Source organism: Haliotis rubra, unplaced genomic scaffold, assembly GCF_003918875.1.
Source record: "Haliotis rubra isolate DU_JTF1 unplaced genomic scaffold, ASM391887v1 Scf764, whole genome shotgun sequence".
Classification (NCBI taxonomy): Eukaryota; Metazoa; Mollusca; class Gastropoda; order Lepetellida; family Haliotidae; genus Haliotis; species Haliotis rubra.
The window spans coordinates 37,088-62,205 of NW_025767484.1; the positions used below are offsets into that span (position 1 = coordinate 37,088).

The 25,118-nt window shown below is 42.5% G+C and overlaps 1 protein-coding gene across 1 annotated transcript in view; it reads right to left on the reverse strand.

The window, feature by feature from the left end:
• Positions 1–1,984: 1,984 nt before the first annotated feature.
• LOC124260458 overlaps positions 1,985–25,118 on the reverse strand; it is a 91,160-nt gene continuing 68,026 nt past the window's right edge. Inside the window, exons 7-16 of the mRNA XM_046694783.1 lie at positions 24,384–24,465; positions 20,544–20,711; positions 14,970–15,056; positions 6,698–6,792; positions 5,967–6,051; positions 5,091–5,259; positions 4,366–4,429; positions 3,798–3,869; positions 2,985–3,154; positions 1,985–2,165 (exon numbers count right to left, since the gene is read on the reverse strand). Coding sequence (XP_046550739.1) covers positions 5,224–5,259; positions 5,967–6,051; positions 6,698–6,792; positions 14,970–15,056; positions 20,544–20,711; positions 24,384–24,465 — 553 coding nt within the window. The 3' untranslated portion in view covers positions 1,985–2,165; positions 2,985–3,154; positions 3,798–3,869; positions 4,366–4,429; positions 5,091–5,223. The remainder of the gene's footprint in view (positions 2,166–2,984; positions 3,155–3,797; positions 3,870–4,365; positions 4,430–5,090; positions 5,260–5,966; positions 6,052–6,697; positions 6,793–14,969; positions 15,057–20,543; positions 20,712–24,383; positions 24,466–25,118) is intronic.

The window sequence follows — 25,118 nt, forward strand, 5'->3', positions numbered from 1 at the left end:
CATATATCATATATATCTTGTGTCTTTTATATTGTCATATTGATATTGAAGCCAAATTCATCATATTGATGTCGGGGCGACTGGATCACACGGAAAGGCTTCCTCGTCTTGGCTTGAATACGTCTTTAATATATTTGCATCGACATACCAGTGAGGTTCCAGTGGAATCCCGGAACAGCCGTAGGTGGTGGAACAAACTTTGCCTGCTTCGAATGACCATTAGACATTTGAAAAGTGATTAGACTGTCGTTTCTTTTCTTCAGCCAACCTCAAGTTGACACCAAATGATGAACTGAATTTCTGTTCACTGCGAGTTAAACCCACACTCCCTAATTATGTCTGTTCTCACAATACTGAATATATCCAAATTCGTGGAATATAGTGAGATAAGAGTGATAATTTTACTCTGTGAAACTTTACTCTCTTGAAATATACATCGCAGCCGGAGACATTGTGACTTGGCTTCTCAAATCCAGGAGACATCGAGACTTGGCTTCTCAAATTCAGGGGACATTGAGACTTGGCTTCTCAAATTCGGGGGACACTGAGACTTGATTCACAAATTTAGGAGACATTGAGACTTGGCTTCTCAACATTCAGGGGACATTGAGACTTGGCTTCTCAAATTCAGGGTACATTGAGACTTGGCTTCTCAAATTCGGGGACATTGAGACTTGATTCTCAAATTTAGGAGACATTGAGACTTGGCTTCTCAAATTTAGGGGACATTGAGACTTGATTCACAAATTTAGGAGACATTGAGACTTGGCTTGAAATATACATCGCAGCGGGAGACATTGTGACTTGGCTTCTCAAATCCAGGAGACATTGATACTTGGCTTCTCAAATTCGGGCGACATTGAGACTTTGCTTCTCAAATTCGGGGTACATTGAGACTTGGCTTCTCAAATTCGGGGGGACATTGAGACTTGGCTTCTCAAATTTAGGAGACATTGAGACTTGACTTCTCAAATTCAGGGGACATTGAGACTTGATTCACAAATTTAGGAGACATTGAGACTTGGCTTGAAATATACATCGCAGCGGGAGACATTAAGACTTGGCTTCTCAAATCCAGGAGACAGTGATACTTGGCTTCTCAAATTCAGTCGACATTGAGACTTGGCTTCTCAAATTCGGGGGACATTGAGACTTGGCTTCTCAAATTCGGGGGACATTGAGACTTGATTCACAAATTTAGGAGACATTGAGACTTGGCTTCTCAAATTCGGGGGACATTGAGACTTGATTCACAAATTTAGGAGACATTGAGACTTGGCTTGAAATATATATCGCAGCAGGAGACATTGTGACTTGGCTTCTCAAATCCAGGAGACATTGATACTTGGCTTCTCAAATTCGGTCGACATTGAGACTTTGCTTCTCAAATTCGTGGTACATTGAGACTTGGCTTCTCAAATTCAGGGGTACATTGAGACTTGGCTTCTCAAATTCAGGGGGACATTGAGACTTGGCTTCTCAAATTTAGGGGACATTGAGACTTGATCAGGGGGACATTGAGACTTGATTCACAAATTTAGGAGACATTGAGACTTGGCTTAAAAATACACATCGCAGCGGGAGACATTGGGACTTGGCTTCTCAAATCCAGGAGACATTGAGACTCTGCTTCTCAAATTCGGGCGACATTGAGACTTGGCATTATCAAATTCGGGGGACATTGAGACTTGGCTTCTCAAATTCGGGGGACATTGAGATTTGATTCACAAATTTAGGAGACATTAAGACTTGGCTTCTCAAATACCATCCAAGCTGGAATCGAACCTTGGTTAGACGAACAACACCTATCTCACTGCAGCTGTAGAATAGATAAATGACAACACAACAATACTCTTCTTACACAACGGACAAATTTATTTACAGCAGACAAAGATTCTCTACCATACAAAAACACTGTACACTACACAGAACATAAATATAATAAATATTATCTGCTTGCAAGCAATAAAACTATTGTAAAGTAGCCATGAGGACATTATTATATATACACGTAATGGCGGACGAAAAGACAGGAATAGTGACTATTTTCTCTTCAGTGAGCTCCGAGTCGATCCAGTCATGAACTTCTTCCTCCAGAATGTCAAGCGGAACACTCCCAAGCTTTAACACCACGTGATGAAAATCCCGGATGTTGAACTTTCGGCCTAGAAAGAAATATGTAGCATATGTAAATAATTATATGTAAATTAATTTAGGTATAATTTTACATATATTTAATTATTTTATTTTCATATATATCACAAAATATACATTTACATATTTAAAATATTACCCATATAGTATATGTATCATTTTACCGTATTTTTTCATTTTGTAAAACATAATCTCTCGTAAGCCTTTTGGGTGGCAATTGTACTTTTACGTTTTAATATTCAAAATGCTGTATTTTAACCCACGTTGTACAATTGCGAAACCTTAATAGACTATATTGTATTGTATTGTAATAATCAAGTCTGTACCAGACAATCCAGTGATTGACATTATTGACATTAAGCTTTGATGGCAACAATTAGCGATAGGAGGCAAAGGCTGGAAGACGCACAAACCACGTGACCTTGTTACCAAACCATGGGTCTCACATCCTGCAAAGATCAGATCGTTAGGAATCGTGCTAGGAGGAAAACGTGCGTCCCGAACAGCTCAATAATGTAATCCCAGTAAACTCTAGACAACCAGTTACAGGTTCCATAGATGGATACCCATTGTGTCAAGTACTAGATTGTCTGATACAGACTTCATTATTTACAGATGCCGTCATACGGCTGGAATTGCAGATTATGGCTTTAAAGGAGTACAGCATGGGCATCCATGTTGGATTATATTTTTTCTGAAGAGTGATGATATCAAATTGCAGAAACGATTGTTTTCAATAATATATCTTGTTTGAAAAGTATGAAAGCTTGTCATGTACCAAATCAGTCACATCTAAACTGGACGCCATTCCGTCACGTCTAGACACCTACCGAGGCTTGTTTCTGCTTCCTGCCTCAATTTCTTTATTTTGATCTCCCCGACCTTGTAGGAACAAGCCTGGCCCGGCCACGTGATATACCGATCAACCTCGGACTGGATCTGACTGTCGGGGAAGTCGCTGTAATTGGTCAGGAAGCGGATTGCACGATCACGTGACCATCTGTGGAAGAAACACTGTTCCTTTAACTGCCACAAACGAAGCGGGTTAGCTAGTTCTAGGTCATGCAACACTGAGGCTATAATTATATGTTTCTGACAGATCGCCCCATTAGCCCCAGTGAGTGAGTGAGAGAGTTTAGTTTTACGCCGTTTCTAGCAATATTCCAGCAATATCACGGCGGGGACACTAGAAATGGGCTTCACACATTGTACCCATGTGGGACATCGAGCCCGGGTCTTCGGCGTGACGAACGAACGCTTTAACCACTAGGCTACCCCACCGTCCATATGCTGCACGAGCAGCAAGACGGATGAAGTAAATGATGCAGGGGTCTTTGCAGACAGCAGAGGTACTGTGAACCCCCATGTCATCTTCTTCACCTGTTTGATTATACCGACAAAGCCCATTGTAATTTCTTCTCCATGACGAGGTACACCAAAGACATTCGGATATTCTCTACTATTGACGTAAATGTCCTGAGCGCGCGCCAGTCAGCGAAACGTCCGTAAAATATACACATTTTTCAATTGCATGTCTTTTGCCATTTTATAATGATCGTTTCACTATGAAATCGGCCTGAAGGAGAAGTTTCCTTGGGAGTCACGGTATCCATATCACATTTCCGTTTCTGTTGTCAACTCACCCAAACGCGTGAATGCCAGTATCCACTACAAGACGACAGGCACGGAATATCTCGGAACAATATCTGCCAAAGCTGTAATTAAGAATAAAAGCAAAATGAGTAGGATATTTCATGGATGGATATTTAAAGCAAACAGGTGTTCTGTTCCGTAAATTCAGAGATGACGGCGTGTTTAAACAGCCTTGAGTGAAACGCTTCAATTGTCAGTGTTTCATTTCAGGGAGATAACTCATATGGCCACATGGCAAGAAGTGAGGTTTTGTTTAGGAAACGATTCCCCATGATTGTTTCGAAAAATATGAGACTGATACACAAAATGTATCAACGTTCCATGAGGTGATCTTAACGGCCATGCCTTAAAACTGACTCAAGACAGCGCAAACTTCTCTTTGCTTATCTGTTTGCTGAACATTCATAAATGGCACAGTGCGAGTCGAAAAGGAAAATGGCTCTCCGAACATAATTATCAAACGATTCCTAAACAGTGTTATTTTGCAGTGACCGCGTGTCATTTATCTCTAATGAAAAGTTTTCGTTATGGCTTTGGATACTTATATTTTGAACCTACAGATCATAGGGCGAGTCATAGAGACCCATCTCCTCCCGAGATATTCAGCATACAGCGCCCAGCCCTGCAACAAAGAACATGGCCACACGTCACATTCAGGTCTGAAAACGTGGAAATATTAGACAAACCGGCAGCTTCGTTACGTCAGAAGAGTGAGTGAGTGAGTGTGGTTTTACGCTGCATCAAACAATATTCCAGCAATATCACTGTGGGGACACCAGAAATGGGCTTCACACATTGTACCCATGTGAGGAATCGAGCCCGGACCTTCAGCGTGACGAGCGGACATTTATGCCAGAAGAGGTTCAAAGTTCTGTCTAAGGCTGTTAGACCAGACAAGAAAGACTGATGGTACCAATGACTTTATCGCCAGTCAGCAATACCGCTGCTGTGCCGCGGCCGCCTGTCAATAATCTGACCCCGCACAGACAAACCAGAGGTCGATGGCATGAGCAACGATCCATACGGTCTTGTAAGATGACGAGCAATCACCTACAAAACCACTCGACTCTCATTAGTCAGGCCTTACAAACAATTCATCATGGGTACCTATTTTGATACCGGAAACAAGATCTTGGTAAATCAGTTGCTGAAATAACAAACATCAGATATTTCTCCCATGTATTTGAAACAAAAAGGAAGAATTTCGTAAAATTATACGTTTTGGTGGCTTCTTGGATCCTGATAACTACAAATTTCACCGTTTGCTAGTTAGTGGAACTCACCTCTGCGTATGCGCTGTACAAGGGGAAATGGAATGGTACCGAGTACAGTTTGCTGTTGAGTGTCTCCGCTCTGTAGGAGGGGATGCCATACAGGCTGGAGTAGGCGTCCTGGAAGTGATGCCCTGGATCAGTCTCATGCAGCGCCAGCGGCAGCATCATGAACGTCGATCTGCAACGGCGAGTCAAACTATATCAGCAACATATCATCGCAACTTTGGTCAGTGACAAGACCTTCTGTATTGTTGGTTAATATCTTGGTCGGTATTTAAACAATATATATGTCCATGCCGCAATTCATTGTTTCTGGCTGGTGGGGACGGATGTTGTTTGTTTGTTTTGTTGGGTTTTTTATAGGTTGTTGTTTTTATTTAAGTTGGAAAGGGAGGGGGGAGTCTTGGAAGCATTTAATTATTTTGCGACAAATTACAAGGATTTCGTATCGACAAATTAATAAGGATTTCGTATACCTTGATTAAAGCAATATGTTGTGTTAATGAGTTATATCATGTGCATCTTATTGTGACAGCACATATGTCATTCGGCGAACAAAGTTGATCACTGGATTGTCTAGTCAAATTTACAGACCGCCGGAATAGCTGGAATATTGCTGAGTGCGGCGTAAAACTATTCTCATCACTGCAATGTGATCAGCCCTTTTCTGGTGTCCTCCGCCGCCATATTGCTGGAACATTGCTAAAAGCGGCATAAAACTGAACTCACCCACTCACTCTGGTAGACCCAACCCCTACACTCCTACATCGTCTTCTGTTATGGGTTAGTGACAGGACAGTACGCCATGTGTAGCATAGACAAGTCGCAGTTGCAGTGGTCAGAGGCTGAGGGGCACGCACAAATCATTACTCTAAACCATGTTACCGTTTCTGGGGCTCTTTTGAGATTAGCGTAGAAGACATTCTGCCCGTACGATCCCCATGGACCGTCCGTGTCAACAGGGACAATGCTGAAACAGAACACGTTCTACACACAGGTCATGTCATAAGATTAACCGTTACAGCACTCAAACTACCCTTGATCGCATGTTTGATTGGCTAAATACACTGACATTTACAATATATGAAATAAATTTCAAAGCAACAATGAAAGATTCGCATAAGTTCAAGAAGAGCAGCCCCCCCATTGCCATTACTATTTCATTTTTAAAACCATTGGAGGTAACAAAGACCACGGAAGTCTGAAACAGAGAATAACTTTTTTTGCGCATGCATAGACTGATTGACTTTCTACACATGCCCACCAGTAATCGAGAAGGGCGACAATGAGATATATTCACTGTGTCTCGTAATCGCATTTTAAAGCTTTTTCACACATCTTAGATAGGACGACAATGTGACAACGCGACATATTTTGACCTTGAAAATTGTCGCGTTGTCGCATTTTCGCCCTTTGCATGAATAGAAACAAATTATTCAAAGCGCGACTATGGGACAAATGGACGAAATGTCGCGTTGCCGCATTGTCGCACTTTCGATAATTTTCGCCTCTTTTTTGCTTGTTTTTGAGAGGGCAACAACGCGACAATGTCCCTTCAAAGATTCCATACCACAGAGCAGATCTGAACAGCCCGATGGAGCTATTGCATTACTCACGTGAGTGCCGGAAGTGATATGTTTCTGAACATATACTGAAGTCGAGGCAGAATCTTCTTATTGATGAGGAAGTGATATCGATGTAGCAGCCTTTCCTGTAGAGATACAAACAACCAGAAATAGAAAATACCTCTCTTGTTCTAGACTGAGATATATCTACTACAGTGTAAGTAGAAGATAAGGTACATTATTTGACGTTTAGGGGTTTAACATTATTTTGGCTGAAGGGTCCCAATCTTAAAACATTTGTGGAAACGGTTTGGTTACCGCATTGCACACAAAGATAAATACAGCGGAACGGTGTTGGGTTTTCTTTCAAAAAGTCTTTTCGATCGTTAACTAATCAGTATCATTCCTGATGTCTGCGAATAATGGATTCTGATTCACTGCCATCGAGTTTGGTACACGAACAAGTCACCAAGCCGTTTGGGCGCCTCTTATGACAAGCAGGTGTGACTGAATATTTAAACAATATCTTTATCTAACGCCAGGGTTCTTAAGCTCAATAGCAGCATGTCTTCATTAATAAGGGTCTACGGAAGAACTGAGTGTGCCACATGGCTAAAACAGATGAAGCCAATGAGGTGATGAGGTGAGCTTCATTTCCTCGTAAATGCCCTCGTCTCCTGTCACTTCCAATAAGATGTTTCTGCTGGTACAGGTAGATCCAGGAAATTCCAGGATTATGGACAAATATGATTTTCTCTTTTCATTACACCCGTGCAGATCCGGGTTATCTTCAGTAACCAATGCTTATCGTAAGAGGCAACAAACAGGATCGGGTAGTCAGGCTCGCTGACTTGGTTGACACATTTTCATCGTATCCCACTTGCGTAGATCGATGATCATGCTGTTGATCACTAGATTTTCTGGTCCAGGTTTACAGACCGCCGCCATATAGCTGGAATAATATTGAGTGCGGCGTAAAACTAGACTCACTTACTGTTTTCATTACACATATAGTGTACTGTATTTGTCGGTATCCACTAGGATTACCACTATGAACAACACTAGCAATACCACCATAAATACCACTATGAACAACACTCGGAATATCACTATGAACAACACTAGGAATACCACTATGAACAACACTAGGAATACCACTATGAACAACACTAGGAATACCACCATGAACACCACTATGAACAACACTAGGTATACCACTATGAACAACACTAAGAATACCACTATGAACAACACTAGGAATAACACTCGGAATACCCCTATGAACAACACTAGGTATCCCACTATGAACAACACTAGGAATACCACTATGAACAACATTAGGAATACCACTATGAACAAGACTAGGTATACCACTATGAACAACACTAGGTATATACCACTATGAACAACACTAGGAATACCACTATGAACAACACTAGGAATACCACTATGAACAACACTAGGAATACCACTATGAACAACACTAGGAAAACCACTATGAACCACACTCGGAATACCACTATAAACAAAACTAGAAATACCACTATGAACAACACTACGAATACAACTATGAACAACACTAGGAATACCACCATAAATACCACTATGAACAACACTCGGAAAACCACTATAAACAACACTAGAAATACCACTATGCACAACAATCGCAATACCACTATGAACAAGACTAGTAATACCAGCATGTAGAACACTAGGAATACCACTATGAACACCACTATGAACAACACCCGGAATACCACTATGAACAACACTAGGAATACCACTACGAACAACACTAGGGATACCACTATGAACAACACTAGGAATACCACCATGAACACCACTATGAACAACACTAGGTATACCACTATGAACAACACTAAGAATACCACTATGAACAACACTAGGAATAACACTCGGAATACCCCTATGAACAACACTAGGAATACCACTACGAACAACACTAGGAATACCACTATGAACAACACTAGGAATACCACCATGAACACCACTATGAACAACACTAGGTATACCACTATGAACAACACTAAGAATACCACTATGAACAACACTAGGAATAACACTCGGAATACCCCTATGAACAACACTAGGTATCCCACTATGAACAACACTAGGAATACCACTATGAACAACATTAGGAATACCACTATGAACAAGACTAGGTATACCACTATGAACAACACTAGGTATATACCACTATGAACAACACTAGGAATACCACTATGAACAACACTAGGAATACCACTATGAACAACACTAGGAATACCACTATGAACAACACTAGGAAAACCACTATGAACCACACTCGGAATACCACTATAAACAAAACTAGAAATACCACTATGAACAACACTACGAATACAACTATGAACAACACTAGGAATACCACCATAAATACCACTATGAACAACACTCGGAAAACCACTATAAACAACACTAGAAATACCACTATGCACAACAATCGCAATACCACTATGAACAAGACTAGTAATACCAGTATGTAGAACACTAGGAATACCACTATGAACACCACTATGAACAACACCCGGAATACCACTATGAACAACACTAGGAATACCACTACGAACAACACTAGGGATACCACTATGAACAACACTAGGTACACCACTATGAACAACACTAGGTATACCACCATGAACAACACTAGGAATACCACTATGAACAACACTAGGAATACCACTATGAATAACACTCGGAATACCACTATGAACAACACTAGGAAAACAACTATGAACCACACTCGGAATACCACTATGAACAACACCAGAATTACCACTATGCACAACACTAGGAATACCACTATGAACAACACTAGGTATACCACTATGAACAACACTCGGAAAACCACTATAAACAACACTAGAAATACCACTATGCACAACAATCAGAAAACCGCTATGACCAACACTAGGAATACCGGTAGGTAGAACACTAGGAATACCACTATAAACAACACTAGAAATACCAGTATGCACAACAATCGGAATAGCACTATGAATAACATTGGGAATACCACTATGAACAACACTAGGAATACCACTATGAACAACACTTGGAATGCCACCATGAACACCACTATTAACAACACTAGGAATACTACTATAAACAACACTAGAATAACCACAAAAGTACAACACTAGGAATACCACTATGAACAACACTAGGAATATCACTATGAACAACACTAGGAACAACACTAGGAATACAACTATAAATAACACTCGGAATACCACTATAAACAAGACTCGGATAACCACTATAAACAACACTAGGAATGACACTCGGAATACCACTATGAACATCACCATGAACACCACTATGAACAACACTCGGAATATCACTATAAACAACACTAGGAATACCACTATGAACACCACTAGGAACAACACTAAGAATACCACTAGGAATACCACCATGAACACCGTTATGAATAACACTAGGAATACCACTATAAACAACACTAGAAATACCACTATGTACAACATTAGGAATACCACTACAAACAACACTAGGAATATTACTATTAACAACACTAGGAATACAACTATAAACAACACTAGGAATACAACTATAAACAACACTAGGAATACAACTATAAACAACACTTGGAATACAACTGTAAACAACACTAGGAATACAACTATAAATAACACTAGGAATAAAACTATAAACAACACTAGGAATACAACCATAAACAACACTAGAATAACCACAAAGTACAACACTAGGAATACCACTATGAACAACACTAGGAATATCACTATGAACAACACTAGGAACAACACTAGGAATACAACTATAAATAACACTCGGAATACCACTATAAACAAGACTCGGATAACCACTATAAACAACACTAGGAATGACACTCGGAATACCACTATGAACATCACCATGAACACCACTATGAACAACACTCGGAATATCACTATAAACAACACTAGGAATACCACTATGAACACCACTAGGAACAACACTAAGAATACCACTAGGAATACCACCATGAACACCGTTATGAATAACACTAGGAATACCACTATAAACAACACTAGAAATACCACTATGTACAACATTAGGAATACCACTACAAACAACACTAGGAATATTACTATTAACAACACTAGGAATACAACTATAAACAACACTAGGAATACAACTATAAACAACACTAGGAATACAACTATAAACAACACTTGGAATACAACTGTAAACAACACTAGGAATACAACTATAAATAACACTAGGAATACAACTATAAACAACACTAGGAATACAACCATAAACAACACTAGGAATACAACTATAAACTACACTTGGAATACAACTATAAACAACACTAGGAATACAACTATAAACAACACCCGTAATACAACTATAAGCTACACTAGTAATACAACTATAAACAACACTAGGAATACAACTATAAACAACACTCGGAATACAACTATAAGCAACATTGGGAATACCACTATAAACAACATTAGGAATACCACTACAAACAACACTCGGAATATTACTATTAACAACACTAGGAATACAACTATAAACAACACTAGGAATACAACTACTAATAACGCTAGGAATACAACTATCAACAACACTAGGAATACAACTATAAACAACACTAGGAATACAACTTTAAACAACACTAGGAATACAACTATAAACAACACTAGGAATACAACTATAAACAACACTAGGAATACAACTATGCACAACACTAGGAATACAACTATAAGCAACACTGGGAATACCACTATAAACAACATTAGGAATACCACTACAAACAACACTCGGAATATTACTATTAACAACACTAGGAATACAACTATAAACAACACTAGGAATACAACTACAAACAACACTAGGAATACAACTATAAACAACACTTGGAATACAACTGTAAACAACACTAGGAATACAACTATAAGCAACACTAGGAATACAACTATAAACAACACTAGGAATACAACTATAAACAACACTAGGAATACAACTATAAACAACACTAGGAATACAACTATAAACAACACTCGGAATACAACTATACACAACACTCTGAATACCACTATGAACAACACTCGGAATACCACTATGAACAACACTCGGAATACCACTATGAACAACACTCGGAATACCACTATGAACAACACTAGGAATACAACCATAAACACCATGAGGAATAACTTGTTACTTTTTATGCAGTTCTGCAAATGCGTATGGCTTATCAATGGCCATGACAAAATAACCAGGAAGAAAAATAGCCGCAGTTATTATTCATAACAATAACCCAACCCACGTCCGCCATATTCAATCGGAGTGCATTGCAGCACACGCAGCGTCTGTATGTATCTGCGCCTACACCTTTCTACACGAGATATTCACCAAATATTATGCCATTAACATTAAATCACTTAATGATTGAGATCGCCCTCTGCCACTGAATACATTTGAGAAACACTTTGTAGAGTTTTTACCTCTTCTATCTGAATCAGGAACAAGTACACAAGTACCGGGAATATTTGAGGTAGTTCGGTTGCCCATTGACCAGATAATTGCATGACTGAATGGCTCTTCCAATAACTTCAATGGCGGGGCCTAATGCAATGTACAGCGACATGAATGACGGTCAAATGTCAGGATAGAAAGATCGTGATTGCATGATTCCTCCCTCGCTGTGCACACAAATCTAGTGACTTCATCTCATGTGTTGCCAATGAAAGTATGAACCTTGTAAATATTCAAGGGGATGATTTCATGAATGATTAGATTACAGCGAGTTTAAATCTGAATGTTTTGACACGAAAGAGGCTTCCAGGTTTTCAGTAATTTCAGTCAATATCTCGTGATAGAGAATGTAATGTACTTGAATTCAAAGCTGATAACCTAGACGAGAGGTTTTGCAGAAGCGTGGATACTAATCAAATAATGTTTTTGTTCAAATATGGAATAGTCTGATGACGAGAGCTTGGCGATGTACTCTCAGACCTACCATGATAGAAAAGCACAAAGAGCTACCAGTCTGCTACGTTTGCTCATTGCAAGATGCTGTCCACATTATTAAGTCAAGCTAGCACTTCACATACCACACCTAGCACTTGCCGTAAACGGCCAGCACTTAATATACCTCATCCAGCACTTCACATACCACAGCCAGCACTTCACATACCACACCTAGCACTTGCCGTAAAACAGCCAGCACTTCACACAACCTCATCCAAGACTTCACATATCACAGCCAGCACTTCACATACCACATCCAGCGCCGCACATACCACAGCCAGCGGTTCACATACCACAGCCAGCGCAGCACATACCACAGCCAGCGCCGCACATACCACATCCAGCGCTTCACATACCACAGCCAGCGCTTCACATACCACGGGCAGCGCTTCAAATACCACAGCCAGCGCTTCACTTACCACAGGCAGTACTCCACAAACCACAACCACCGCTTCACATATCACAGCCAGCACTTCACATACCACATCCAGCGCCGCACATACCACAGCCAGCGGTTCACATACCACATCCAGCGCTTCACATACCACAGCCAGCGCAGCACATACCACAGCCAGCGCCGCACATACCACATCCAGCGCTTCACATACCACAGCCAGCGCTTCACATACCACAACCACCGCTTCAAATACCACAGCCAGCGCTTCACTTACCACAGGCAGTACTCCACAAACCACAACCACCGCTTCACTTACCACAGCCAGCACTTCACTTACCACAGTCAGCACGTCACATACCACAGCCAGCACTTCACATACCACAGCCGGCACTTCACATACCACAGTCAGCACTTCACATACCACAGCCAGCACTTCACATACCACAACCAACACTTCACATACCACATACATCACTTCACTTACCACAACCAGCACTTCACTTACCAAAACCAGCACTTCACATACCACAACCAGCACTTCACATACCACAACCAGCATACCACAACCAGCACTTCACATACCACAACCAGCACTTTACATACCACAGTCAGCACTTCACATACCACGGGCAACACTTCACATACCACATACAGCACTTCATATACCACAGGCAACACTTCACATACCACAAACAGCACTTCACATACCACATACAGCACTTCACATACCACAACCAGCACTTCACTTACCACAGCCAGCACTTCACATACCACAGCCAGCACTTCACATACCACAACCAGCACTTCACATACCACAGGCAGCACTTCACATACCACAGGCAGCACTTCACATACCACAACCAGCGCTTCACATACCACGGGCAACGCTTCACATACCACATACAGCACTTCACACACCACATACAGCACTTCACACACCACAGCCAGCACTTCACATACCACAACCAGCACTTCACTTACCACAACCAGCGCTTCACATACCACGGGCAACGCTTCACATACCACATACAGCACTTCACATACCACATTCAGCACTTCACACACCACAGCCAGCGCTTCACATACCACAACCAGCACTTCACATACCACAACCAGCGCTTCACATACCACGGGCAACGCTTCACATACCACATACAGCACTTCACATACCACATACAGCACTTCACACACCACAGCCAGCACTTCACATACCACAACCAGCACTTCACTTACCACAACCAGCGCTTCACATACCACGGGCAACGCTTCACATACCACATACAGCACTTCACATACCACATTCAGCACTTCACACACCACAGCCAGCACTTCACATACCACAACCAGCACTTCACATACCACAACCAGCGCTTCACATACCACGGGCAACGCTTCACATACCACATACAGCACTTCACATACCACATACAGCACTTCACACACCACAGGCAGCACTTCACATACCACAACCAGCACTTCACTTACCACAACCACCACTTCACATACCACAACCAGCACTTCACATACCACAGCCAGCACTTCACATACCACAGCCGGCACTTCACATACCACAGGCAGCACTTCACATACCACAGCCAGCACTTCACATACCACAGCCGGCACTTCACATACCACAGGCAGCACTTCACATACCACAACCAGCACTTCACATACCACAGCCAGCACTTCACATACCACAGCCGGCACTTCACATACCACAGGCAACACTTCACATACCACAACCAGCACTTCACATACCACAGCCAGCACTTCACTTATCACTTTGACGTACCACTGAAAACACGGGACTTACCCAAGTAAAGCGCTGATTAAACCGTAAGAAACGATAAGTTATCGGTTTACATGCGTGAAAATACTAACCTTTGTGTGATTATAAAACTTTGGAATGTATTTGACGTATTGAAAGAACGACTTTAAGTCGCCATGGAAATCGACGCTCTCCATCACCTGAAAATAGAAATGATACAACTTACAAGCAAATCGTGTGAATCTGTTATGTTATTAGTTTCAATTGAAACAATGAGAGGTACACATTCCATTTCAGTCAAATAAATGAAATGATCCATGTAAACATTGAACGGGTTGCTCTGAAATCATGTGTGAGTTGGTCTTAACGCTGATTTGTACCTATTTCAGTTATGGCACGACACGTCACCTTGACGGTTCACAAACTCAGAAACATCAGGATAACTGGACCTCACAATCATTCTCCCCAGGGCCTAGATTTTCGAAGCTGTCTTAGCGCTAAGATGGTCGTAAGTTAATGTTAATGAATGGCACTTACGACTATCTTAGCGCTAAGATAGTCCTTAGCGCTAAGATAGTCGTAAGTTAATGTTAATGAATGGCACTTACGACTGTCTTAGCGCTAAGATAGTCGTAAGTTAATGTTAATGAATGGCACTTACGACTGTCTTAGCGCTAAGATAGTCGTAAGTTAATGTTAATGAATGGCACTTTACGACTATCTTAGCGCTAAGATAGTCGTAAGTTAATGTTAATGAATGCACCTTTACGACTATCTTAGCGCTAAGATAGTCGTAAGTTAATGTTAATGAATGGCACTTACGACTGTCTTAGCGCTAAGATAGTCGTAAGTTAATGTTAATGAATGGCACTTACGACTATCTTAGCGCTAAGATAGTCGTAAGTTAATGTTAATGAAGTAGCACTTACGACTATCTTAGCGCTAAGATAGTCGTAAGTTAATGTTAATGAATGGCACTTACGACTATCTTAGCGCTAAGATAGTCGTAAGTTAATGTTAATGAATGGCACTTACGACTATCTTAGCGATAGTCGTAAGTTAATGTTAATGAATGGCACTTTACGACTATCTTAGCGCTAAGATAGTCGTAAGTTAATGTTAATGAATGGCACTTACGACTATCTTAGCGCTAAGATAGTCGTAAGTTAATGTTAATGAATGGCACTTACGACTATCTTAGCGCTAAGATAGTCGTAAGTTAATGTTAATGAATGGCACTTACGACTATCTTAGCGCTAAGATAGTCGTAAGTTAATGTTAATGAATGGCACTTTACGACTATCTTAGCGCTAAGATAGTCGTAAGTTAATGTTAATGAAGGGCACTTACGACTGTCTTAGCGCTAAGATAGTCGTAAGTTAATGTTAATGAATGGCACTTACGACTGTCTTAGCGCAGGAAATGTCCCACAAACATATTATGGATGATGCTCCGTTAGCTTCTAACTGGATGAACACCATGGTTGGAGACACACATTCCCGTTTTAATTGCAGATGATAAAGAAAATGAATCCCAGATTAGATCATTCCTGTTGACTTGTGAAACCCGTGCAGCAGGCTGTTCATTTCTATAAGAATGCACGACGCGTGTCTTACAGACACCCAGCTGTATGTTGTGAAACAGATAATCAACCTCCACTCCCGCTGTCTCATCAACACATGTGCGGCTGGCAGTTATGATGCATGAGCAGAGATGATGGACTGGAAATATGTCACAGCGCGTTCTCACTAAACACCTTCCTCTCACCCCTTGCCACTTACACAAAACAAGAAGATCTCTCTGCCCACCCCAAACTTCCTTCAACCCATATCCTTGAATCCATTATCCATGAACACTATGGACGCCATTATACATAATTGAACGTCTAATACATTGAAAATAACAGGGCGGCGATGTGGCCTAGCGGTTAAAGCGTTCGCTCGTCACGCAGAAGACCCGGGTTCGATTCCCCACGTCTATAATGTGTGAAGCCCATTTCTGGTGTCCCCCGCCGTTGTATTGCTGGAATATTGCTGAAAGCGGCGTAAAACCATGCTCGCACTCGCACTCATAAATAACGCATAGGCCTGAGAATACAAAGAGTATGAAGTTCATTATCTCATGCTTCAGTCAAAAAAGATTATTACAATCCTAAACGCATGTCATAGTTCCAACCGGAGTCATTGAACTTAATGGCAAATACTCTGTAATCGTACTATCATGTAGTCTCCTCAATGCATGTTTTAAGTACGGAACTGGCTAGCTATTCTCGAAACGTTCGTAGCCCTACGAACTTCTTTAAGCCCATTCTTAACACATTGGCTACGATCAAAGTTAAGAATGCTTAGGGCTACGAACGTTTCGAGAATATGGGCCCCCGAACGCTAAATACATCTTGTATAATACAACACTTGTCGGACTGTGAAACATATCCAACTCAACCATACCTCTTATCCACCTTACAAACTCGTCTAATCACTCTCATGTTCCGAACTCAATATATAGTTGTTAAATGCTAGTAATGTTTCTATGATGTCATGTGTTTGGTCCAGTCTCGAATAATTTCAGACAGCGAATAATGCATCTGGAATATTGCTGACAAACAACCCCACCCATCCCCCTAATCCATTAACCCCACCTCCCAATCTACGTAACCCGTCTTCATAAACCACCTCATCTATCGTCCCAATTCACCTAACACTTCTCCCTGAAACACCTCACTAACCTTCCTAATCCATATCATCCATCCCCTGAACAAATTCAGCCATCCCCCGAACCACCTCAGCCATCCCCGAACCACCTCATCTATCCCCCGAAGAACCGAACCCGAAACTACCTCAGCCATCCCCGAACCACCTCATCCATCCCCGAACCACCTCATCTATCCCCGAACCTCAGCCATCCCCGAACCACCTCATCCATCCCCGAACCACCGAACCCGAACCACCTCATCTATCCCCCGAACCACCGAACCCGAAAATACCTCAGCCATCCCCGAACCACCTCACCCAAAACCACATCATCCATCCCCGAACCACCTCAGCCATACCCGAACCACCTCACCCATCCCCTAATCCATATCACCTATCCCCTCTCTTCAACAAGCTGACGACGCACCCCCTGCCGCCTTAACGAGCCCTACTGCGCGGCGCCGCCCCTCCTAACTGTCGCTGATTACAGGGAGGTATTTTGTGTTGATGTTGTTTGTGCACTAATTAGCCATGTTACAAGGTAGGTATGTCTTATGTGATCAGATAAACCTTTGAAGGATTCTCAAATGACATCCAAAGTCCGCTGAAATATGTCCAGAAAAATCATGTTCGCCAGATTTGATATTAAGGGTCAGGAAAGGCCAGAATTTTCTGTGGAAGAGCTGCATTTGAGATGTTCCCACTGCTACGTATGAAGTGTGATGAGAATATTACTTTTTCATTAAAAAGAACAATTTCCGTTCACTTAGACCCTGAACTTTCGTCTTAAAAGAAACTGATAACTCGTCATAGACCCTGTGGCACTTTTTATAGTTGAGGAATCATTTGCTTTGTACTATAATTTTAATGAATATCATACCCTCACAGTTTATACAAATACACCCCCATGCCGCCCCGTGTGTGCACGTGGAAATAGAGCATGTGTTCCCAGCTGGCTGCAATCAAGATCTAAAGAAACGACTTTCTCGTGCTGCACGTGTTGTTTTGACTGCAAGAGAGATGCCACCCACAAGTGTGTAACGTATGATCAATATTAACCAATCGGCGATATAACAACAGCCCTGAATGAGAACATGAACTGTTTTAATAAGCGGGTGTTTGGTGCGACAACATCAACTCCGGGAACACATTTATATTGATTTTCTTCTTCTTTCATTATCATCATATTATTTATTATTTGACAAAATTATACATCAATGTATAAAGAATCGACATTAAAGAGCAGAAAATTCGTCTCAGAACGCAACGCACTACCATAACAAAAATCCGTTTTCTCCAAATAGCATATTTTATACATCTGTGGGTAGGGTCTTTGATGGCACCGGAACTTGCACATTTGTTCAAAACTATCTCTCTTTTGACGCAGAAACTCTCTCCTGTAAAGATGCGATCATCAAAAGACAAGGTCTGAGATCAGATACATTTTCCCTACAACTATTTGTCCTCCCTCGAGACCATCCCACGTTCTGTGCTGCCCAGGGAGCAAGGTTATATAGGTTCTCGTTCCTCCGTCATGTATTATCACTCTCTTAAGGATCAAAACCGCCCTTCTGCATCTCAAATATCTATAAATGATAAGTTGTTTAACAAGAGCGTCGAGGCCCTGTTGCTCATCTGGTAGAATCAAAGTGAGCTAAATATTATATACAATAACATCTTTAGCCATTAAACGTTTGCTTGTCTTTAACAGTTCCATTTTTTCAGAATCCGAGGAATCAGATAAACATCTCAAAGTTTATCACATTGATTTCTTTTTGGAATGCTTCTTTACTCTGTTATTTTATCGACACGAGTCATTCTCCAAGACAACCTGAAGGAGTCAGATACCGTTTTCAAAGAAGTTGAAAAGAAGGACAGCACAACTGCCATACAAAAGGCACGCTGGAAAAACTGGTCTCATGTAACTCTGTACCTTTATACCTATAAATGTATATTCCAGATCGAACACAAAAACCAGTCAACATCTGGTCTTTAAAGTAGGTTACATATTTTCCTTCAGTAACTGGAATTCTTAATATTCAAAGTATACTCTATTTAAGATAAGCCATTTTGGCTACTAAGCTGTTGCATTCATTTTCAGATATTGTAAATAACGTAAAGTTACCTTCCTTGGTGTAACCGGTAAACTATTACATACTGAACAGCTGTTGGTGAAATGTGAGGGAGGGAGTATGGTTTTAGGCCGCTTTTAGCAATATTCCAGCAACATCACGGCGTTGGACACCTGAAATGGGCTTCACACAATGTACCCATGTTGGGAATCAAACCCGGGTCTTTGGCGTGACGATCGATCGCTTTAACCACTAGGCTACCTCACCGCCCCTGGTGAAATATGAACGAATGGTTGGATACGAGAACCACCGATATAGGTACCTAGATTAATCGTGGCTCGTACAGAAGCCTTGGGATCTGATGCAATCTGGTCCGAGACAGGTCTGAGACTGGTGCTGGGGGAGCAGAGAAGGAGTGCTGTAGCTGGGGGTTTGGAAGGTTGTTCAGCTATTCCAATGGTGGCCCAGAATGCCTCGGGGAGACGTATGGTCACTTAGGAGTGGTACAATACAAACAAAACCGAGTCACTCCTACTTGTGCCGACCACCTGGACAAGCCTTCAGGTAAACAGGCCCAGGTGGTGGTCAAGAGGGGCTAGCGTCTGCAGAACAGACGTGAACTTGATGACCCCCGCAGGGCTGGCTTGAGGGACACTTTAGTCTCATGGGAAATACAACAAGGCTTTCGACAACACCGTTTTTAGCAATGTTACAGCATTATCACGGCGTGGACACCACACATTGTACCCATGTGGGGAATCAAACCCAGCCTTCCGCCTGACGAGCGAACGCTACAAGCTCTATGTTATCCCACCACCCGGATTATTGCTGAGTGTGCGTTAAACGTCATTCTCTTCAACGTATGTGTTACTGTGTGTCAACCAAGATGGGAGCATTTCAAGAGCCATCAAGGGAGATAACTCACTCTCTTCATTTGCCGCTCTATCCTGGCCACTTCTTTGACTCCAAGCTCAAACACCTCTTCCGGAGAGATGTCATATCCCAGGTACCATTTCAGGCAGGCTCGGTAGTACTGGTTTCCGTTTGCCAACGTGTGGACGCCCTCTACCGGCCGTGTAGCCTTTAGATAATCCTTAAGATAAAGAGCAAGATTAACGTAGGAGGCATACTTATATGATCGAGGATGTTTAAACACACTCATACATAAGTAAATGTGAGATACTATTTCAGCAAGCCGATCTGTGAGTTACTTCATATTTCCGGATTATTTAAACCCGCATGCATACAACTTGAAGTTATAATACGCTGCTCCTGAGTAAGTAAATTTAACTTGCGGAGACTGACTGGCGATCTTACGGTAACTGAATGGCGGTATTGTGGGGACTGACTGGCGGTATTACGAGGACTGTCAGGCGACATTACGGGAACTGACTGGCGGTATTGTGGAGACTGACTGGCGGTATGACGAGGACTGTCAGGCGACATTACGGGAACTGACTGGCGATATTACGGGAACTGATTGGCGGTATTGTGGGGACTGACTGGCGGTATTACGGGGACTGGCTGGCGATATTACGGGAACGAGGATTGGCGGTATTGTGGGGACTGACTGGCGGTATTACGGGGACTGGCTGGCGATATTACGGACGGAACTGACTATACGGACTGTGGCGAGGAGAATATTACGGGTAACTGACTGGCGGTATTGTGGGGACTGACTGGCGGTATTATTACTGGGAACGGTATTTTTGGGAACTGACTATCGGTATTGTGGGGACTGACTGGCGGTATTACGGGGACTGGCTGGCGATATTGACTGGCGGAACTGACTATCGGTATTGTAGGGACTGACTGGCGGTTATAACGGGGACTTTCTGGCGATATTACGGGGAACTGACTATCGGTATTGTAGGGACTGACTGGCGGTATGAGGACGGTCAGAGATATTACGGAACTGACTATCGGGGACTTTCTGGCGATATTACGGGAACCGACTATCGGTATTGTAGGGACTGACTGGCGGTATTACGGGGACTGTCAGGCGATATTACGGGAACCGACTATCGGTACACTGGGGACTGACTGGCGACATTACGGGGCATGGCAGGAGGACCGTCACGGGACTGACTGGCGGTATTACGCAGGACTGACTGGGAGACATACGAGGACCCACTGGATCAGATTGGCGGTATTTTGGGGACTGACTGGTGGCATTACGTAGTCTGACTGGAGAAATTGCTGAGATTGACTGCAGGTATTACGAGGGCTGGCTAGCAACAATACGGGAACTGACTATCGGTATTGTGGAAACTGACTGGTGGTATGACGAGGACTGTCAGGCGACATTACGGGAACTGACTGGCGATATTACGGGAAATGACTATCGATATTGTGAGGACTGACTGGCGGTATTACGGGGACTGACTGGCGGTATTACGGGAACTGATTGGCGGTATTGTGGGGACTGACTGGCGGTATTACGGGGACTGGCTGGCGATATTACGGGAACTGACTATCGGTATTGTGGGGACTGACTGGCGGTATTACGGGGACTGGCTGGCGATATTACGGGAACTGACTGGCGATATTACGAGGACTGTCAGGAGATATTACGGGAACTGACTATCGGTATTATTGTGGGGACTGACTGGCGGTATTACGGGGACTTTCTGGCGATATTACGGGAACTGACTATCGGTATTGTAGGGACTGACTGGCGGTATAACGGGGACTTTCTGGCGATATTACGGGAACCGACTATCGGTATTGTAGGGACTAACTGGCGGTATTACGAGGACTGTCAGGCGACATTACGGGAACTGACTATCGGTACACTGGGGACTGACTGGCGATATTACGGGGTATGGCAGGAGAAACTACGGAGACTGACTGGCGGTATTACGAGGACTGACTGGCAACATCACTGGATCAGATTGGCGGTATTTTGGGGACTGACTGGTGGCATTACGTAGTCTGACTGGAGAAATTGCTGAGATTGACTGCAGGTATTACGAGGGCTGGCTAGCAACAATACGGGAACTGACTATCGGTATTGTGGAAACTGACTGGTGGTATTACGGGGACTGGCTGGCGACATTACGGGAACTGATATGTGACTGACTGACGATATTCCAGGAATTGACTGACTGCATAACTTGGACCGATAGGCGATATTACAGCAAGTGAATGGTAGTACTTCTTTGACTGAGTCATGGTCATATGACAATACCTGAATGGCGATCTTACTGCCGGTATAACTGCTCAAACATAGGGAACAGACTAGACTAAGGCTTAGTCTCTGAATATATATAATTTTGATAGTAACAAACAGGCCCATTTATATTGAAAAGGAGCCCTAGGGAGACCAGAGATTCAGAAATCTAGACTTGCTTTATTTAGGGCTTTAGCACTGCAGAGAGCACTTGGCAGTAGCGGAAATAATGTGGTTCAGGGACTGTGAGACAGACTAGGAACAGACCACCGATATTACGAGGACGGGTATTATTGCTGGTCAGCGATATTACGGAACTCATAGAGATATAGCCTGGCTGACCCAGTATGACATCCAACCCTCAAGGTTTGGGTGAAGACTAACAGTATCCGCCACCTGTTCATCTGATCAGGGTCAGGATACCTCTATGGTTCAACGTGGGAATGCTAAATACTATTTACCCACGGCGTCAAACATATTCCACTGTGCCAAGAGTAACACAGCCAGGTTAGCAATAACGTTTACACAATGACGGTTCTGATCGGCAATATCGGAGTTTTCACAGGGGGTCGGGGGAAGGAGGGACGAGGGTGAGTTAGCACTGTGAGAAGGCAATGCTTGAGATCGGCTCCCCGTGGAAGGCAGATCGGTGCCACCATTCAAGACGTATCACCATAGCCAGGTGTTTGGGAGGTACCGCGGGTCAAGCCTTCAGCGTCCTGCTGCTGCTGCTGGCTTTTGAAGTCTCCTCGTATTGTGAGAGGGTGACGAGAATACTGCGGTATGTAAGTAGAACCGTGTGTGAGGGGCGGGGTGATAACCTGCCATTGTTTTCCGAGAGGCTATTGTTGTCGGGAAACAGAGGTAATGGTATCTGGGTGAGATGGACGAAAGAATATCTATCAAGAACATCACGTGAAGCTATAACACGTTGTATGACCTTGTCAAACCATATATAAAATGCTCGTTTCTCATTACCGCCCAAAATTTCGACCCGATGGAAAGATGTTTTGATTTTTACACTAGAGAAAAACATTGTCTCTCAAAATATGCAAGATTTCTTCACATTTCGATTTTCTACCGGGGAAAAGGTGTAAATTTCAACAGAAATGAAGGGGTTAATGACGTAAATAAAATTAAATATAAAAATAAAATCCGCCCGCCAGACCCATATTTTATTTAAAAAGTGAGGAGAAACAAGAATATTTTATATGTGGCCTTAGAGCCGCCTCGTTGTTGGACCCTTATATACCATGCTTCTTACATACAGGTGGTGTGATATCGCGTTGCAGGAGGATCTATATGTTTAAGCAGTCTCTCGAAATGACAGCCTTTCATAAAAGGTGTTTCTGACTCTTGCTATAAAATGCACTGTATGATTATTAAATTGGAGGAAATCACATCCTTGTCTCCATGGCGAAGAATGCTTTACAGAAAAGAAATCTTAAAACTAAAGATACCGAACGTCTGATGCCAAGTGTTTTTAGGGCTTGGTGTATTATTGTGGGGAGCATCTGTCCAGCTAAATGTACTGAAAAAGTGTGACCTTTCCCAAGATACTTATAAATGTTTTTCAATAAATAAACACCCAACCGTTTCAATGAATTTCTGCAGTTTTCTGATTGCTGCTGAAATATTTGGGAGACTCTCCTTTGCTTTGAGCAGAACCAGCTCTCTGAAACATTAAAGGGAAGTAAATGAAGGCGTTGTGTTCTGTTGTGTTATAAATATGTAAACGCTGCAATGTTCCAGCTATATGATGGTCTGAAAAAAACCGAGTCTGAACCAGACAACCCGGTGACTGACATGAGCATCGTTTCAACCAATCTGTTTGTCATCTCTTACGACAAGCATTGTTTGCTGAAGAACAGTTCTAACCCGGATCGTTGCCTTATGGGATGTCTGGTATCAGAGCATTTCATGGTCTTCTACATTCCCATTTGGCCCGGGCAGTGTTGGGATGAAATACAGATTTGTTTGTATACGTAAAGCAGCGCAGGTTTCTGTTTAGGAGCACAACAAGTTTGATTTTAACGCCGCTTCGGCGTAATGATTGAGTAACGCAAGAACTCACTCATGTACTACACATTTACCACTTTCCTCAAACAGTGAGTGAGTGAGTTTAGTTTTACGCCGTTTCAGCAATATTCCAGCAATATCACGGCGGGGGGACACTAGAAATGGGCTTCACACATTGCCCCATGTGAGGAATCGAACCCGGGTCTTCGGCGTGACGTGCGAAAGCTTTAACGACAAGACCACCCCACCGCCCCACTGAAACAGCCGAGTTCGGGTTTGGTGCTGGCAAACCAATGATTATAATCAGGA